General features: G+C 54.7%; 3 protein-coding genes across 6 annotated transcripts in view; 2 read left to right on the forward strand and 1 right to left on the reverse strand.

The window, feature by feature from the left end:
- GFOD2 (glucose-fructose oxidoreductase domain containing 2) overlaps positions 1–6769 on the forward strand; it is a 53785-nt gene extending 47016 nt beyond the window's left edge. For both annotated transcript variants that reach the window (XM_030795288.1, XM_030795292.1), the window contains exon 3: positions 5249–6769. In XM_030795288.1, the coding sequence (XP_030651148.1) occupies positions 5249–6147 (899 nt within the window). In that variant the 3' untranslated portion in view covers positions 6148–6769. The remainder of the gene's footprint in view (positions 1–5248) is intronic.
- Positions 6770–12574: 5805 nt separating this feature from the next.
- On the reverse strand, positions 12575–15175 carry C2H16orf86 (chromosome 2 C16orf86 homolog). Of its 3 annotated transcripts, none has more exons than XR_004026227.1 (4): positions 14267–14501; positions 13812–14110; positions 13238–13458; positions 12575–13136 (listed from the first exon to the last, which is right to left on the reverse strand). XR_004026227.1 is itself a non-coding variant. In XM_030795300.1 (4 exons), exons 1-4 carry the CDS (start codon positions 15161–15163, stop codon positions 12733–12735), a joined length of 900 nt encoding a protein of 299 aa, XP_030651160.1. In that variant the 5' UTR covers positions 15164–15175; the 3' UTR covers positions 12575–12732. The 3 variants fall into 3 exon arrangements, 2 of the variants coding, with proteins under 2 accessions (XP_030651160.1, XP_003262947.2); XM_030795300.1 differs by lacking the exon at positions 14267–14501 and adding an exon at positions 15119–15175 and having other exon boundaries at positions 13812–14041; XM_003262899.3 differs by having other exon boundaries at positions 13812–14041; positions 14267–14524.
- ENKD1 (enkurin domain containing 1) lies at positions 14588–18430 on the forward strand. Its single transcript, XM_030795293.1, has 7 exons — positions 14588–14980; positions 15073–15267; positions 16176–16348; positions 17313–17438; positions 17555–17718; positions 17819–17955; positions 18054–18430. Exons 1-7 carry the CDS (start codon positions 14896–14898, stop codon positions 18212–18214), a joined length of 1041 nt encoding a protein of 346 aa, XP_030651153.1. The 5' UTR covers positions 14588–14895; the 3' UTR covers positions 18215–18430.
- The last annotated feature ends 157 nt before the right edge of the window (positions 18431–18587 follow it).

Here is an 18587-nt window from a genome sequence, read left to right on the forward strand (position 1 = left end):
TGCTGGGCTGCGTGCAAGGGCCTGGCCACCCTATCCCAGGTATGTGACACTTGGCTGGCCGTTCTTTATTGTCCTGCTAGTACATGTTGTAAAGCTTCTTTTATTAAAGAAGAGCAGGAGATTGAAGTGTCATAAATTGAAGAGATTCACACCAACATGGCACATGTATACATATGTAACCTGCATGTTGTGCACATGTACCCTAGAACTTAAAGTATAATAACAAAATATATATTAAAAAAATAAATAAATTGAAGAGATTGAATGATGTCATAGACTACCGATCCACATGCCTTGTTCCTTGCTACAGCACTGAGGTTTGTAATCCTGGGAGTTCAGGCCTACCTAAGATGCCCATAAGTACAAGTGACAGGTGCTCTGTGGGGTTCTTCAGGGTCAGGGTGGCAGAGGTGGGGGTAGGAAGTGAGAGGAGGGGGAAGGGTTGACCAGAGGCACCAATTTGTCTCCTGTGGGCTTGGTCAGGATGTGAGCTACCAGGGGGCCAGGCTGGGCTTGACTCTTGGGGAGGCCTAATAAACAGTACGTATGATAAAACAACTCCTCTGTATTCATTTTGATTTTATTTATATTTTGAGACAGAGTCTTGCTCTGTCATCCAGGCTGGAGTACAGTGGCTCGATCATAGCTTACTGCAGCCTCTAACTCCTGGACTCAAGTGATTCTTCCACCCTAGCCTCTTGTGTATCTGGGACTACAGCTGTGCACTGCCACACCTGTGAGCCACCTCACCCAGCCTGAAAATTTGATTTTCTAAAAAGACATTATAAAATCAACATGGGTTGGGCACGGTGGCTCATGACTGTTATCCTGGCACTCTGGGAGGCCAAGGCAGGAGGATCACCTGAGGCCAGGAGTTTGAGACCAGCCTGGGCAACGTAGCAAGACCCTGTATTTACAAAAAGTTTAAAAATCAGCTGGGCGTGCTGTCACGCATCTATGGTCCTTGCTACTTGGAAAGCTGGGAGGAAGGCTCTGCTTGAGCCCAGACCAAGACTGCAGTGAACCAGAATCCCGCTACTACACTCCAGCTAAGTGACAAAGCAAGACCCTGTCTCTTTTTTTTCTTTTTTTTTTTGAGACGGAGTCTCGCTCTGTCGCCCAGGCTAGAGGGCAGTGGCACCATCTCGGCTTACTACAACTTCCGCCTCCCGGGTTCAAGCAATTATCCTGCCTCAGCCTCCTGAATAGCTGGGATTACAGGCGCCCGCCACCCCACCCAGCTCATTTTTGCATTTTTAGTAGAGATAGGGTTTCATCATGTTGGTCAGGGTGGTCTCGAACCCCTGACCTTGTCATCCACCCGCCTCAGCCTCCCAAAGTGCTGAGATTACAGGTGTGAGCCTCCGCGCCTGGCCAAGACCCTGTCTCTTAAAAAAAGGCAGAATAAACTAAATCAGATTTTCAAAATACAGAACACAGAAATTATTTACCTGGGACCAACACGGTGGCTCACGCCTGTAATCCCAGCACTTTGGGCAGCCAAGGTGGGTGGATCACCTAAGGTCAGGAGTTCAAGACCAGCCTGGCCAACATGGTGAAACCCCATCTCTACTAAAAATACAAAAAAATTAGTTGGGCATGGTGGCAGGCACCTGTAATCCCAGCTACCTCAGGAGGCTGAGGCAGGAAAATTGCTTGAACCCAGGAGGCAGAGGTGGCAGTGAGCTGAGATCCCACCATTGCACTCCAGCCTGGGCAACAAGAGCAAAACTCTGTCTCAAAAAAAAAAAAAAAAAAAAGAAATTATTTACCTGGAAAATGTAGTTTCTATGTGAGTCTTTTTTTTTATTTATTTATTTATTTATTTATTTATTTATTTGAGACAAAGTCTCATTCTGTCACCCATGCTGGAGCGCAGTGGCTTGATCGTAGCTAACTGCAGCCCCGATCTCCTGGACTCAAGGGATCCTCCTACCTCAGCCTCCCAAGTAGCTGGGGCTACAGGTACACGCCACCACGCCTGGCTTATTTTTTATTTATTTTTTAAATAGATACTAGGTCTTGCTGTGTTGCCCAGGCTGATTTTGAACTCCTGAACTCAAGTGATCCTCCCACCTTGGCCTCCCAAAGTGCTGGGATTATAAGCGTGAGCCACCACGCCCAGCCATCTTAAAATCCAAGTCACAATGGGCTTTTTTTCCCTGTATTTATGACGCTGAATCCCTCCCTTGGTGATGGTAATAAAATGTACTGTTGACAGCTGTACTGAGCCAGGTACTTTACATATACTGCTTTGGTTGCCTTAGGCCTCCTTTCTTCCCTGTAACTGTAAAATCCTGCTTTACAGTTATAGTAGTAAACAAAAACCCAGAGAAGTTTAGAAACTTCCCAGATCATCTAGCAATGAAGTGAGAGAGCCAAGATTTGAGCACAGGAATTTCTGGCTCCAAAGCTTGAGTCCAGCACCAGTAATTGACTCTTCCTGGTTAGTCAGTTGTCCTGGGGCCCATCCATCATGTGGGACATCGGCCATTTCTTTTTCTTTTTCTTTTTTTTTGAGACGGAGTCTCGCTCTGTCACCCAGGCTGGAGTGCAGTAGCGCAATCTCGGCTCACTGCAAGCTCTGCCTACCGCGTTCACGCCATTCGCCTGCCTCAGCCTCTCCGAGTAGCTGGGACTACAGGCGCCCGCCACCACGCCCAGCTAATTTTTTGTAGTTTTAGTAGAGACGGGGTTTCACCGTGGTCTCGATCTCCTGACCTCGTGATCCACCCGCCTCGGCCTCCCAAAGTGCTAGGATTACAAGTGTGAGCCACCGCGCCCAGCCTTTTTTTTTTTTTGAGACACAGAGTTTCGCTCTCGTCGCCCAGGCTGGCGTGCAATGGCGCGATCTCGGCTCACCGCAACCTCCACCTCCCGGGTTCAAGTGATTTTCCTGCCTCGGCCTCCCGAGTAGCTGGGATTACAGGCATGTGCCACCACGCCCAGCTAATTTTGTATTTTTAGTAGAGACGGGGTTTCTTCCTGCTAGTTAGGCTGGTCTCAAACTCCCAACCTCAGGTGATCCACCCACCTTGGCCTCCCAAAGTGCTGGGATTATAGGCCTGAGCCACCATGCCCGGCCAAGACATCGGCCATTTCTATAAAGTTTTCTTAGTTTTTGTTGCAAGATTTATTGTCTGTAGTTACTATTGTTTCTGCTGCAAGCTGGCCCCTCCTGAGCCTGTGTGAACAGAATCCATATTGGTCCATCAGGGTAAGCTGCACCCTGCAGTGAGCCATCAGAAATAATCTATGTCTTAACCATTACCTCATCTGAAAACATTCAGAAAATGTTTGGGGGCCTGAGGGAAGATGAGCACCATGGTTACTGAAGATGCACATACCTAGAGAAGGCACATTCTTGACTCGGTTGCCCCAGGTCACCGGCATCCAGGCCTAAGGCTGCCCCTCCAACCAGGAAGTACCTGTGGAGTGCTAGAGTGGAGCCTGGATGGCCGTGGAGGTGAAGCCCAGGTGCACACATTGCCCAGATGGGCTTCAACTAGAAGGGTAAGCACATGAATTAATCCAGGCCAAGACTTGGTATCCAGTTTTCCACATTGCATATAGGCTCTGTGTAATGCTTTCAGTCTCGTTTCCTAACCCAGCCCTGCCTTCTCAGTCCTTCAGCATTTTGTGATCATTGCCTCTCCCCAGTCCCCAAGTCCTTCTGCACAGCAGCCCCCATCTCACATTCAGTGCCTAGAGCAGGATGAGCAGCCGAGAGACCACAGGAGGCAAAGAGATCAAAAACAAAATTTTGGAGTGGCCAGACATGGCAGCTCATGCCTTAATCCCAGCACTTTGGGAGGCCAAGGCGGGTGGATCACCTGAGGTCAGGAGTTGGAGACCAGTCTGGCCAACATGGTGAAACCCTGTCTCCACTAAAAATACAAAAGTTAGCCGGGCGTGGTGGTGGGCACCTGTAATCCCAGCTACTCAGGAGGCTGTAGCAAGAGAACAGCTTGAACCTGGGAGGTGGAAGTTGCAGTGATCCGAGATCATGCCACTGCACTCCAGCCTGGGCAAGAGAGTGAGACTGTATCTCAATATTTTTTTTAAAAAAGGAAAATTTTGGAGGAGTGCACAGATCATATATGAAGACCTTATGGGTGGGGCCTTTGTAAGGACTGGCTTTTATTCCGAAAAGCAATTGCACATTGGAGAGCTTTTTCGTGGGTTTTTGCCAGGGTGTCTTTACCCTTCCTGGCTTACTATGACTTGTAAACTTATGTATGTGTCTAGTCCATACTGCTTTTTGGGCTTTCTAAGTTTTCTATTTAAAGTATTAGCACAGGATTTTCTTCGACTTGAACCACACGAAGCTCACAGGAGCACTGCAGGTGTTAGTGTCTCATGGCTGCTCATATCCTCACGAGCTTTCATCTTGAAACATGGAGCAGCATTCATCCCGTCAGTTTCCAGCTGCTCATCCTCTAGCACTCTCCTCAGGGCTTTGTCCAGCTTTGTTTAGCTCTGGGTGCGTGTTGGCTTCAGTGTACCCAGAATGGGTATGAGGGTAAAAAGGGTATTCTCACTTCCTTCCCTTCCTGCCGGAGCCAAGCATTTTCTAGCGTTGGGCCACTCTAACTTGTTGGACCAGTGTTTTCAGAGAACAATCTGCAGGGAATCTTAGGGCCCTCTCTGGAGTTGTGACTAAGAGTAGGAGTTATGACTAGCCCATCCCCTGGAAAATAGGTTAGATTCCCTTGCCCCAAGCTGATGACCTAATAAATGCATGACAACATAGAGACACGTCCATGAAGTGTGCCCACCTCTCTAGCCCACCGGTGTTATTCAGGGTTCTCCAGAGAAACAGAACCAATAGGGTGTTTAAGACAGAGATTTATTTGAAGAAATTGGGGCCAGGCATGGTGGCTCACACCTGTAATCTCAGCACTTTGGGAGGCCAAGGCAGGAGGATCACTTGGGCCCAGGAGTTCTAGACCACCCTAGGCAACAGAGGAAGACCCCATCTCTACAAAAAAAAAATTAAAATTAGCCAGGCGTGGTGGTATAGACCTGTCGTCCCACTTACTCAGGAGGCCAAGGTGGAGGATTACTTGAGGCCAGGAGTTTGAGACTAGCCTGGGCAGCATAGCAAGACTCCACCTCTACAAAAAAGAAAAAAAAAAATTAGTTCATGCAGTTGTAAGGCAAACAAGTCCAAAATCCTCAGGGCAGACAGACATGCTGGAGATTCCCCCTTGAAACTTTGAGTTTTCCTGTTGTGTCCTATTGTTAGGTATTGGGAAGAATGTGGTTTGCGAGAAGGCAGCAACATCGGTGGATGCCTTCCGGATGGTGACAGCCTCGCGCTACTACCCGCAGCTCATGAGCCTGGTAGGGAATGTGCTGCGCTTCCTGCCTGCCTTTGTGCGCATGAAGCAGCTGATCTCGGAGCACTACGTGGGAGCGGTGATGATCTGCGATGCCCGCATCTACTCAGGCAGCCTGCTGAGCCCCAGCTATGGCTGGATCTGTGATGAGCTCATGGGCGGCGGGGGCCTGCACACCATGGGGACCTACATTGTGGACCTGCTGACCCACCTGACCGGCCGGAGAGCCGAGAAGGTGCACGGGCTGCTCAAGACATTCGTGAGGCAGAATGCTGCCATCCGTGGCATCCGGCACGTCACCAGCGATGACTTCTGTTTCTTCCAGATGCTCATGGGTGGGGGTGTGTGTAGCACAGTGACACTCAACTTCAACATGCCGGGCGCCTTTGTGCATGAAGTCATGGTGGTAGGCTCTGCAGGACGCCTCGTCGCCCGAGGAGCCGACCTCTATGGACAGAAGAACTCTGCCACGCAAGAGGAGCTGCTGTTGAGGGACTCGCTGGCCGTGGGCGCGGGGCTGCCTGAGCAGGGGCCCCAGGACGTCCCGCTGCTGTACCTGAAGGGTATGGTCTACATGGTGCAGGCCTTGCGCCAGTCCTTCCAGGGGCAGGGCGACTGCCGCACCTGGGACCATGCCCCTGTCTCCATGGCCGCCTCCTTCGAGGATGGGCTGTACATGCAGAGCGTGGTGGATGCCATCAAGAGGTCAAGCCGATCCGGGGAGTGGGAGGCTGTGGAGGTGCTCACAGAGGAGCCCGACACCAACCAGAACCTGTGTGAGGCACTTCAGCGGAACAACCTATGAGCCTGCACCTGGGCTCCTTGCCACAGGGCAGAGGGACCAGGGAGGGGAACAGGAGCCAGACATGACAGGGGCTTGGCCCTAGCAGAGACAGTGTCTTTCATTAAATGAGTCTGGGTGAAGCCAGAGGTGGCCCTGGGACATCGCCCCCTCCAGTGGCTCACCTGCTCCTCAGACTTGCAGGGCAGCAAATGTTCCTATTGCCAGGTTATCACGGCGTGCACAGGGCAGAGCCGCCGCTGGGCCTCCTCGTGGCGATGCCAGTGAGTGGGACCAGGAAAGGCTTACCCTGGTGAGTCTTTCAGCCTGATCCGCAGTCCTTACGGGGTGAGAAAGCACAACAGGGGCCAGCTCGGCTGAGGCCCGAGGAGAAATGATGAGAAGTTTTGTTTTCTTCTTGGGCTGGGGCATCTCAGGAACAGTGAGGGCAACAGGCTGTCCCTCAGGGAGCCTTACCTGCCCTCCCATGTGACCAGGCCCTTCCCAGGTGGGGACTTGGGTTTGCTTTATTAAGTGAGCTCTTGGGCTTTTGAAGTAGGACAGAGGGCCCTGATTTGGCAGAGAGGAGGCAAGGGAGGGCTTTAGAACATCTGAGAAATGTTAATAAATAATTCAGAAAATAGGACATGGCATGTGGTTTTTGTTTGGTAGGTTGGGTTTCTTTAATACTGAAAGGCTTGTTTCTGGCTGGTAGGGGGTTTTTCTCTTTACTCATTGCTCCACAGCAGCTCGGAGCCAGCCGTGGGTCATCACCGCCAACTGTGCCACATGGGCGGCTGCCCCTGCCAGCCCTCGTCTCCTGCCTGTTCCCTCATAGCCAAATCCCAGGAGCCTCCGAAGAAAAGATTTCCTCAGAGAACAGGACTCAGGACTTCCTAATGGGCTGCTGCTGGGCCTGCCGTCTCAGCAGATAGCGGGAGAGTTTGGGGCCTCGCTGGGCTGGAGGTCAGGAGGGGTTCTGTTCTTAATGTCACGGTGTTGGCTGCCGGAGTGCCCTTGAGGTGGCGGGGAGTAGTGGTTTCAGGGAGGTGGCACAGGGTGAGGAGGAGGAGGAAGAGCTCCAGGCGTGCCCTATGGAGCAGCTGTGGCTGGACCCGAGGGCCAATCACCCACCATGCTCTTGACTGCTCTGCACAGGGCCAGCCGCCCACCCACCTCTGCCAGAGGTGGGGGGTGGGGGAGAGGAGGGGGGGGGTGCGGTGTTGAGAAAGGACATGCCCTCCCCTTTGCTTCTTTGACCAGCCTGCCAGGATCGTTCAGCCTGGACCAAGTTCTGTTCCCTTCTCTAACCTTCCGCTCTCTGCCCTGCCCTGGGCTCCTTGCCAGAAAAGCCCAGGGAGGGCTTCCTCTTCCTCTTGGCACCTCTTCTAGAAGTCACTAGGCTTGTTTTCCTGTCATTTCCTGGATTCAGATGTCCTTGTGAGAGGGAATAACAAGGGATAGGGTTGGAGTGTGCCTACTGCATGCTGACCCTCAGGGCAAACATGTATGTTATTATTTCACTTAATCTCCAAACCACTCTCTGACGGTAAATATTCTCATCATTCAGATCATAAAATGCAGGCAGAGGGCAAAGCTACTTGCCTCCTGTAGATTGTACATGATGGAGCTGGGAGCCTGGTCAGGACCATCTAACCACAGAGCCTGACCTTGAACCACACTTCCTCCCAGCATTTGGGAATCTTCAGACCTGAGGGCATGGCATTGCCCCTCCCTGTGGCAGGAGCCTCGGCCTGGCGGAGGTGAAGTGCAGACAGCACCCACCACCAGGCAGGACACCGAGGGAGGCTACCCCCTTGTCCCTGGGACAGTTAGCTCAGCTCAGTCCTCCCATGTGTTGCTAGGATGTCGAGGTCACTCTGAAATGTGGGAATTGACCAGGAAAGCACAAGCCCGACTTAGATGCTCCCACATAAGAAAGGGCCATGTGGCCAACCCAGAATGGCACTCAGCTTCCCAGAATGTGCTGGGGTGGGGGGTACTGCAGTGGGCTTAGTGCAGAGCTACTTTAATGAGGACACCGGTTCATCTGAGGGAATCCCCAGAGCCTAGATTCGTGGCCAGAGGGCTGCATGGCCCCTTCCCTCAGACGTCTTTACCATCGAGTTATCCTGGGCATCAGAGCTGGTCAGTCCCACACTGGGGATGGGGAAGACAGATGTGCCCAGATGCCTGTGGCCAAGGGAGCCCACAGGGTTCTGGTCTCCACAGGTGAGTGAACCCACATTGGTTCCAGACTTGTCCAGGAGCACCCCCTCCTGGAAGAAGGCAGTAGCATCTCCCAGGACCTGTTTCCAAATCTCAGGATGTTAACAGCTCTTCCTCAGGTCAAAATAAAGTTTTTCCAGGACAGTAAAAATGCAGTTAGCTTTGCTCGTCAGATACAGCAACCAGAAGAGAACTTCCCAAATACCTGTCGCTTATTCTTCAACCTCCAGCCAAATCCAGGACTGTTTCCACACAGACGATGGCAGCCGCTTCCTTTCCTGTTCTGCCCATCACCCTGCTGGCCAAGCAGCCTCTCCTGAATGTCACGCCAAGATCCCTCCCTGTCCACACCCCTCCTCCTCACCCCCAGACTTGCCCAACCTGGTTTCCATATGGCCATGCCCTCCTCTCCAGCCACACTAAGAGCCCTCCTGCAGAGGTGGCAGCTTCCATACTAGCAGGGCTTTGTCCCTGGCATGTCCTCTGCCTGGAAGGCACCACCTTTCTCTCTCAGGAGTCAGCTGGAGGACTTCCTGGTCACCACTTCTGACCTCAGCAAAGTAGCCACCTCCCAACCTGTGGTTCCACAGCCTTGGTCCTCAGTTGAACTGAGGTTGCATGTCTCTCCATCCCTCCCTCCCTCCCTCCCTCCCTCTCTTCTCTTTTTTCTTTTCTTTTCTTTCTTTCCTCTTTCTTTTTCTCTTTTTCTTTCTTCTTTCTTTCTTTCTCTTTTCTCTCTTTCTTCTCTTTCCTTCCCTCCCTCCCTCCCTTCCTTCCTTCCCTCCCTCCCTCCATCCTTTATTTCTTCTCTTGACAGAGTCTCACTCTGTCACCCAGGCCGGAGTGCAGTGGCATCACCTTGGCTCACAGCCACCTCCGCCTCCCGGGTTCAAGCGATTCTCTTGCCTCAGCCTCCCAAGTAGCTGGGACTGCAGCCACCATACCTGGCTAATTTTGGGTTTTTTTGTTTGTTTGTTTGTTTTTGAGATGGAGTTTCACTTTCATTGCCTAGGCTGGAGTGGAGTGGCACGATCTCGGCTCACTGCAACCTCCACCCCCCTGGTTCAAGCAATTCCCCTGCCTCAGCCTCCCAGGTAGCTGGGATTACAGGCACATGCCACCATTGCCCAGCTAATTTTTTTGTATTTTTAGTAGAGATGGGGTTTCACCATGTTGGCCAGGCTGGCTGGTTTCGAACTCCTGACCTCGTGATCTGCCCACCTCGGCCTCCCAAAGTGCTGGGATTATAGGCATGAGCCACTGCCCCCAGCCTAATTTTTGTATTTTTAGTAGAGACGGGGTTTTACCACATAGTCCAGGCTGGTCTTGAACTTCTGGCCTAAGTGATCTGCCCCTCCTCAGCCTCCCAAGGTGCTAGGATTACAGGCATGAACCACTGCACCCGGCCACTTGTTTTGAATATATAATTTCAACTTTTACTTTACATTTTGGGGGTACATGTGCGAGTTTGTTACATGGGTATACTGCGTGACGCTGAGGTTTGGGGGACGATTGGTCTCATCACCCAGGTAGTGAACACAGTACTCAACAGGTTTTTTCAACAATCATCCCACCCCCTCTCTGTCCCCTCTTGTAGTCTCATGTTTGTGTTTCCCATCTTTGTGTCCATATGTACACAATGTGTAGCTCCCACTTGTGAGAACGTGTGCTATTTGGTTTCTTGTTCCTGTGTTAATTTGCTTAGGATAATGGTCTCAGCCGTTTCCATGTTGCTGCAAAGGACACGATTTCATTCTTTTTTTATGGCTGCATCATTTTTACTTCTTGAGACAGGGAAAAATGTTGCCCAGGCTGGTCTTGAACTCCCGGGCTCAAGCGATCCTCCTGCTTCAGCCTCCCAAATACCTGGGACTACAGACACAGACCACCACGCCCAGCTACACATGTATCCCTAAATCATGTAGCATTTCCTCTTTACAGTGAGCTTCTAGGAGCAGTAGGGACTTGATCCTTTCTGCAGTTCCTACTACTCACCCTGCTTAGACAAGTCCATTGGGTAATAGGCCTCAGGAATTGCAGACTCGTTCTCCCACGATTTCTAATTCCTGCCTCACCTGTGAGAAGACCGGACCAGCTCTTCCTTATCAGTGCTGGCCTTGCTCACACTTCCAGCCCTGGAGACCGCACAAAGATATAGAGGCCTTCTTGGGTCCGGCCTTAGCCAGAGAGCCCCCAGGTCGGCAGATCCTGCACAACTCAGGACAGGGATTCCTAGATCCCAGGGTGTGGTCTCATGCAAGGCCACTTCTCTCCAGGCCTCTGCCATCCCAAACATAAAGCGAGGAGGTTAAGCTCAGTTATCTTGGCTGGGTGTGTTGACTCATGCCTGTAATCCCAGCACTTTGGGAGGTCAAGGAGGGAGGATTGCTTGAGGTCAGGAGTTTGAGACCAAGCTGAGCAACATAGACCCTATCTCCACAAAAAAAAATTTTGGCCAGGCATGGTGGCTCACATTTGTAATCACATTTGTAATCCTTGAGTCCGGGAAGCAAAGGTTGCAGTGAGCCAAGATTGTGCCACTGCACTCCAGCCTGGGTGACAGAGCGAGACGCTGTCTCAAAGAAAAAAAAAAAGTCCTGACCCCATGGCTTGCCATGGGGCCAGTGAGCACCCAAGTGACCCTGTCAAAGGAGGGAGCAGCCTCGGATGATGCCAGAAAGGGGACCCTGCCTTTCCCACCTGAACCTGCCCACCCCACTCCCTCCAGTGACCTTGCCAGGCCATATTTCAGGGAACCTACACATGACTGTGGCCTCAGGATGGCCTCAGCATTTCAGATTCTGGCCTGTCCCTCTCTGCAGCTTCCTCCACCCCTCACTTCAGTCTCATCACCTTGGTGCCTTTTAAGGGGCCCTCTGGCTAGGTCGATGTGATGCACTGAGATGTGCCCTTAGGGAGCTCACGGTCTAATCCTGACGACAGTTATAACCCACATGATAGTAGTGTGTAGGTGCTACCATGCAGGGCAACATGGGGTGCTGTCTGGCTCCCCAGGAAGCAGGGCCCCAAGTTTTCAAAGGTGTGCATGCACTAGCCGGGGGAGAGGTGGGAATAAAGGCATTTTAGGCAGAAAAAGCCCCACAAGCACAGAGTGAAGGGAGAAAAAGGTGTAACTGCTCAGGGAATTACCGGAAGCCACTGAATTCTAAGGTAGCTGGGGCAAGAGGAGGGGAATCCCAAGGGGGAGTGACACCATCAGGGGCTCAGGTGTGTGTGTCACAGGGCCACTGGATGGATCTGTGGGCCAAGGGATGACAGGTAGTGAGACCAGTGAGGCTGTCACCTGGAGATGACAGTGGTCCAGGCAACAGTGCTGACTGTGGGGTCCGAGAGTCTCTCAGCCTGAAAGGGTACAATCACTGGCCTCAATGTCTGCTTAGCTTGTAGGAATCAGGGAGCAAAGAACAGGATGGGGTCTGGGGTGACACCCAAGATTCTAGCTTAAACAATTGCGCAGATGAGATACAGGAGGAAAAGCCAGTTGGAGGGAGGGGAAATTTCCATGAACTTAAAATTCCCTGTGTCTGTTTGCAGTGTCCAAGGAACACACAGGAGGCCCAGGATGTGCAGTTTCCAAAATGGCCAACACTGGCCGGCTCTTCCCAGAGATCCCTGCCGGTTGGACACAGCTGTCATCCAGTGGCTTGGCCTCAGGGCCCCAGATGCACTTACTGCCCCTGTCCACCCCTCCCTGCCAGGAAAACATCACTGATGCCCCGTCACCTGTGACCAGGGGCTACTCCACAGACAAGGTCCGGTCCAGCTATGGTCTGGCAATGAGTGGAAAACATCCCAAAGCTGTCACTGTTGCGACAGGCAAAAGAACTCTGTGCTACCTCCTAGGAGGATCCCAAGTTTTGATCCCCTCAAGGTGAGACCAAATGCAGGCCCTTCCCCAGGAGACAGAGGAGCAGGGCCAAACACCTGCTTCCCATGACCCAACAGACCCTTTCTTTTCTGTGTCCCAAGTTCCTCCTTCTCACTTCCCTCTTCATCACCCAGTTAGCTGCCTGACCCTCAGATTCACCTAAACACACAGCACCAGGTCCACCCCGATTCAGTGAGGCATGGGGTGGCACAAAGGAATCTGTCATTGTCAAAGTCTCAGGTGATGCAGATGACCATTCAGGCCTCAAACCCTGCACTGTTGAGTCCTCCATCCTCTTTCCCATTTCAGGCAACCGATCTGGGGAATCACAAAGTCTTTGAAAAAGAAAAATATTTATTTTCAGCAAGACCAAAGTCCCAAGTGGGGGCAGGTGCCAAATTTGCCCCCGCCACCAGAGGGCCTGGGCCCACAGGAAGCCTGAAGCCAAATTCAGGTGTGGAAAGAGGAGAGCCACCAGTGGGGCGGGACAGTCACTTGTAATGAGGAGAGAGCGGAGGGACAAGCGGAGCAGTGCAGACACTTAGCATCTTGTCGATGTCCACCTGGGTTGACTTATCCACCTCGGCCTTGTGGTGGTCACTCACCCCCAAGCTGGGCAAGCCCCCAGGCTCCTCTCCAGCCTCCTCTCCGAAGGGAGCCAGAGCATGGGTGGGGGTCACTAGTGGACTGGGACAGGGCAAAGTGAGGCCTGGGCCCAGCTCACCTGCCAAGGGCAGCAAGGCCTGCAGTTGCTCCACACCTGCCTCCTCGGGAACCGGGGCCAGCTCTGCCTCTGCCTCCACCTCAGCCTCCCCGTCCCCCTCCCCTGCCTGGTTCAACTCGGGGTTGCAATAGTTGATGTACTGGTAGAGGGGCCGCAGGCGCTGGGCCTTTCCTGCAAAGACCCAGGGCAGGGCAGAGGCTAGAGCGCCAGGTTGTGCCATGTCGGGCCCCACAGGCAGGGGGAGAAGGAACAGCCCAGGGACTGCCACTCACGCTCCAGCCCCAATGTCTCTAAGGGTGCAGACACTGTGCTGGCCACAGCGTGGAGCACGGGAGCCCCCAGGCTCTTGCGCTTCTTGGCTTTTTTGTGCTGTTTGGCAGATGGTGAGGGCTCACTCTGGCTGCCCTCTGACTCCTTCTCCTGCAGCGGCAGCCTGGGTGGCAGTTCAGCTTCAGCCTTAAGATGGGCATGAAGGCCCAGGAAGCTGAGGGACCTGAGCCAGGGACAAGAGACTTGAGCCAGGCTCCAGCCCTGGCTCCCATTCCCTGGCCCAGGGAATAGCCCAGCCTGCCCACAGCCCCAGGGCTCAACGCCTGTCCCGTTCCTGGTCAATGAGGCCCCAGGCCCAAGAGGCTTAGAGGCCAGTGAGCCCAGTCCCCAACCAACCCTGAAGTTCCCACTCTCCTGCTGCTCCCTACACGGGGGCTATTGAGGAACGGGAAAGGAGAGTGACGGTAGTGGCTGGGGACGAGAATCCTCCCTGCAGGAGTGCAGGATTTAGGAATCTTACTGGGGTGTGTGCCCCAACCCCGGGGCTGCAGCTCTTTCCCCCGAGAGCCCCCTCACTTGAGAGGCTTTCTCTTTGGACCATGACGGGGCCTCACAATGGAGACCACGGTCCTGGGGCCTCTCTCCTCTAGCGCCCCGGCATACGGCTTGGGCCTCTCCTCCCCCAGCTTGGGTCCTTCCTCCTGGAGCTCCGGCTCCGAAGCTGCGCCTGCTGGGCGCTGGTCTTCACTCTGGGTTCCGTTGGCCTCATGGGCTGGCACCAGGAACTGGTCTCCCGCCACTGGACACTAGAGGTGACACACAGGCCATCGGTCACCATGGCCGGGCAAAGGACATAGGGATCCGTCACTGAACACCTAACATTAGACACCGAAACGGGAATAAGGACACCAGCCTGTGCCCCTCCCCGCCTGGAGGGCCCAGCCTGGCAGTTAGCGGGTCGGGGCGCTCAGAGTTCCACCTCTCAGAGCGCTGCGGCCCCGTGTTTGAAGGTTAAACAGCCTGACGGTCACCTCGGAGGTCTGAGCGCTGCCGGGCTCCTCCGTGAGCTGCCCCTGCCCCACGACCGTGGCCTCCTGGACCCCCGGCCTCCTCTCCGCCCCTGCCGAGGCCATGGCTGCGCAGGCTCAGTGCGTCCTCGACAGCTGCTTGGAGCAGGTCCCAAGGGGCTGGATGGTGGCCCCGCGCTGACCCCGGAGACCGGCCAGCAAGCGAGGGCAGAGCTGGGAAGAGAAACGGCGAGCGCGGAGCCCACCCTCGGCCGGAACTACAAGCCCCAGGACGCTTTGCGCCAGGGTCAGTGGGCCCTGACCCCGGGGACGGAAGCCACGGTTGCCCGGCAACAACAAGTCCCGTCGGGTGGTAGCGGCTGGCGGCAAAACCTCTCGAGTGAGCCCCTGCCCGAGTGCCGCGGGGAAGAGGCTGCGAGCGGGACCGAGAAGTGGGCTGGGAGCAGAGGTCGCGGAGGCGGCGAGCGAGGCCGGGGCCCGGGCGGAGACCGGCAGGGGCCCGGGAGTGGCGGGCACGCCAGGGTCAGGGTCCCGGGCGAGGGAGGAGGCCCGGGGTTGGGGAAGGGGGCCCGTGGAGGGAGGTAAACAGCCCTGAAGGCCTCGGGGCACCGTTGCTGGGCGGCGCTGGCGGCATGTGCGAGGGCCCGTCCCGCATCTCGGGGCCCATCCCCCCAGACCCGACGCTCTGCCCTGACTACTACCGGCGGCCGGCCTCGGGTGAGTCCGGGGGCTCCGCGGTGGTGCGAGGCTCAGGGGTCGGCCTCGGCTCCACCTCTGAGCCCCGGACTCCGCCCGGCTCCGCGCCACAGCTCAAGGGCGCCTCGAGGGAAACGCGCTGAAGCTGGACTTGCTGACCTCGGACCGGGCCCTGGACACCACCGCTCCCCGTGGCCCCTGCATCGGTCCTGGTGCCGGAGAGATCCTGGAGCGCGGCCAGCGCGGCGTCGGGGACGTGCTGTTGCAACTCGAGGGGATCTCCCTAGGTCCTGGGGCATCTCTCAAGAGTAAGTCCCAGGAATGGAAGAAGGGGCAGAGAGGCAGTGCGGGGTGGAAAGAGATCAAAAGCAGCTGCTCTTTCCACCCTGACCTGGGCCCAGGCTTTGCGTCTCTTGAGTCTCAGTTTCCCCAACTATAAGGGGGAGAAATGTGCTACCTTCTCGAAGGAGGTGAACTGAATGAGGTAGTTCCCACGAAGCCCTAGCTCTGCTTTATGCATTTATTACCCATTAAATTTGCTTGTTGAGTGCCTACTGTGTGCCAGGCCATATAGGTGCTAGAACACAGGGTTGAAGATAAGCATGAGCCATCACTGAGTCAAGGTGGGAGACAAAGAACAAGAGATGAATGTCATGTGTGAGATGATCTATGGTGTACTTCAATGGTGTACTTCACTATAATAATGGAGAAAATCACCTGGGTGCAGTGGCTCACTCCTGGAATCCCAGCACTTTGGGAGGCCCAGGCGGGCAGATCACTTGAGCCCAGGAGTTGAAGACCATCCTGGCCAACATGGTGAAACCCCATCTCTACAAAAAATACAAAAATTAGCCTGGCATGGTGGAGTGTGTCTGTAATCCCAGCTACTCGGCAGGCTGAGGTAGGAGGATCACTTGAGCCGGGGAGGTTGAGGCTGCAGTGAGCTATGATCATGCCACTATACTCCAGCCTGGGTGACAGAGTGAGACCCTGTCTCAAATAATAATAATAATAATGGAGAAAATCATCCTGAAATACTTACTACATGAGGAAGGGAACACGGTGATGAGGGAGAGTGTGTGTAGGGTCTAAGGTAGTTGGAGAGGTCAGGGAGCTCTTTCTGTAGGAGGCAGGGGGCAGGCCTGTGTGTGAACTAGTGGAAGTTGGATTGTGTGGGCCCTATGTAGGGCAGAGCCTGGTGGCATCTTTTCTCCAGGGAAGGACCCTAAAGACCATGAGAAGGAGAACCTGAGGCGGATCAGGGAGATTCAGAAGCGCTTCAGAGAACAGGAGCGCAGCCGGGAGCAGGGCCAGCCCAGGCCCCTGAAAGCTCTGTGGCGCTCGCCCAAGTACGACAAGGTGGAGTCCCGGGTCAAGGCTCAGCTCCAGGTACCTGCTTCAGGGAGCCATAAGTATTACCCATTTTGTTGGCCAACAGACAACTATACCCTGATCTGAGTTCTGGGGAGGAAGGGAAGTCACAGAGGTAACAGAGGACTAAGAGACCCTGGCTCTGCTGCAGGACGAGGCTGGGGGGCTTCTCAGAAGTAGTGATGGCAGGGCTGATCCTGAGGGGCAAGTAGCAATTAATCAAGGGGACAGCAGAAGAGAACATTCCCAAAAGATGGAACCTCACAGACCACAGGGCACGCAGCAGTGGTGATGCTAGAGTATAGTTCACTGTGAGGAAAGAAGGGCATGAAGTTAGACCAAGAAGTCAGCTGGACCCACATCAGGGGCCACAAAAGCCACTTTTCAGCCCTTATTTCTGAGGACAGTGGGAAGGGCAGGGGTATGATGGGGGGCTCTGTCTCAGGTAGAGAGCAGCACCATCCTTCAATCCAGGGACTCAGCAGGAGGAGCAGGAGTAAGAGGAAAGGCAAGGTCACACAAATGTGTCGTGGCTGAAGCATCTGTGGGGTTCTCAGGGGGTGGGAGTGTGTCCAGGAAGCAGATGGAAATTCAGGCCTGGATCTCAGGAGTGAGACCTAGGAGTTATTGACGATCAGGTTGAGGACAACGAGACCAAGGAATTGACCGCCTGGATTTGAGGACTTGGAGGCCAGCCGTTAGGAGCCTTGTGGGGCTAGAGCCAGGAAGCTTGGCTAGGAAGGAGGAAAGAGAGTGGTAGCTGGGCCAGTACTGAGGTGGAAGGAGAGATGGTTTGTTGTTTTCTTAAAAATCTGACATAGTCACACATTTGTGTGCTGATGAGGACAAGTGTCCCTTGAAGAGGGAAGAGGGCCCGAGGGACATGGATGAAAAGGTCAGAAGGGCCAAGATGGCCAGGGTCTTGCGGCTTGAGCCCCAGACCTCAGCCTGCCTGCTCTCTCTGCTGTGCCCTGTCCTCCAGGAGCCTGGCCCTGCCTTTGGGACACAGCCTGCCCACTTCCTGCGGGCGCACTCCCGCTGCAGCCCTGGCCTCCCACCACCCCGTGTACCTAGTCCCCAGCCAACCCCACCAGGTCCCGAAGCTAAGGTGAGAGGATGTGTGGGGGCTGGATAGTGGTTGGGCAGGGCTCCCGGTGTGTGTGGGGGGTTCGGGGACACAACATAATGCCGTCTGCCCCCACCCACGCTTGCTGTGTCCTGCAGGAGCCAGGCCTGGGGGTGGACTTCATTCGTCACAATGCACGAGCTGCCAAGAGAGCCCCCCGGAGGCATTCCCGCTCGCTGCAGGTCCTGGCGCAAGTGCTAGAGCAACAGCGGCAAGCCCAGGAGCACTACAATGCCACACAGAAGGGCCATGTGCCGCATTAGTAGGTCTCACTGCCCGACACTCAGGGTGAGGGACACCTGTGGAGGGTGGGAACCAACCTCTGCCCTGGGGTCATCAACCCTGAGCCTGTGTACCCACAGCTTGTTGGAGCGCAGGGACCTGTGGCGGCGGGAGGCCGAGGCCCACAAGCAGAGCCAGCCGGACCCTGCCATGCCCCCAGGCCACACGCGCATGCCTGAGAACCAGCGGCTGGAAACACTGACCAAGCTGCTCCAGAGTGAGTACCTGGGCAGGGAGGCTGGAGGGGGACCCCACTGGGGACCGGGCACCCCTGCCCAACACTCACTGTTCTCACTGTTCCCGGGCCCCCTGTAGGCCAGAGCCAGCTGCTGCGTGAGCTGGTACTGCTGCCTGCTGGGGCAGACTCACTGAGAGCCCAGAGCCACCGTGCTGAGCTGGACCGGAAGCTGGTGCAGGTAGAGGAGGCCATCAAGATCTTTTCTCGGCCCAAAGTCTTCGTGAAGATGGACGCCTGAGCCCCTCTGGGGGACAGTGGCAAGGAGCTCCATGCTGAGGATCGCCACATGGCTGCAAAGGACAGGGTTGGACCCAATCCCAGAGCAGAGGTCTGAAGACAGGAGCAGGGGGGTGGCCAGTGTCCCTAGAGCACTCTTCCCAGCCACCAGTGGCTGCAGAAGGGCCACCCCAGCGTTTTAACCGCTTTGTCAAAATTAAACATTTTGTACACAGGATTTGTTTCCATAAGAGCTTTTCTTACCCTAAAAATGCCAAGCCTGGTGGCCCTCCTGCTGCTTGATTGCAGGAAGTTCTCCCCATTGTCACTCTTGCCTTAGTCCAGAGCAGAAGGCAAGCTGGTGGGACCAGGGAGGAGGCTGGGACTGGGACACA

This window comes from Nomascus leucogenys, chromosome 2 (genome assembly GCF_006542625.1).
Source record: "Nomascus leucogenys isolate Asia chromosome 2, Asia_NLE_v1, whole genome shotgun sequence".
Lineage (NCBI taxonomy): Eukaryota > Metazoa > Chordata > Mammalia > Primates > Hylobatidae > Nomascus > Nomascus leucogenys.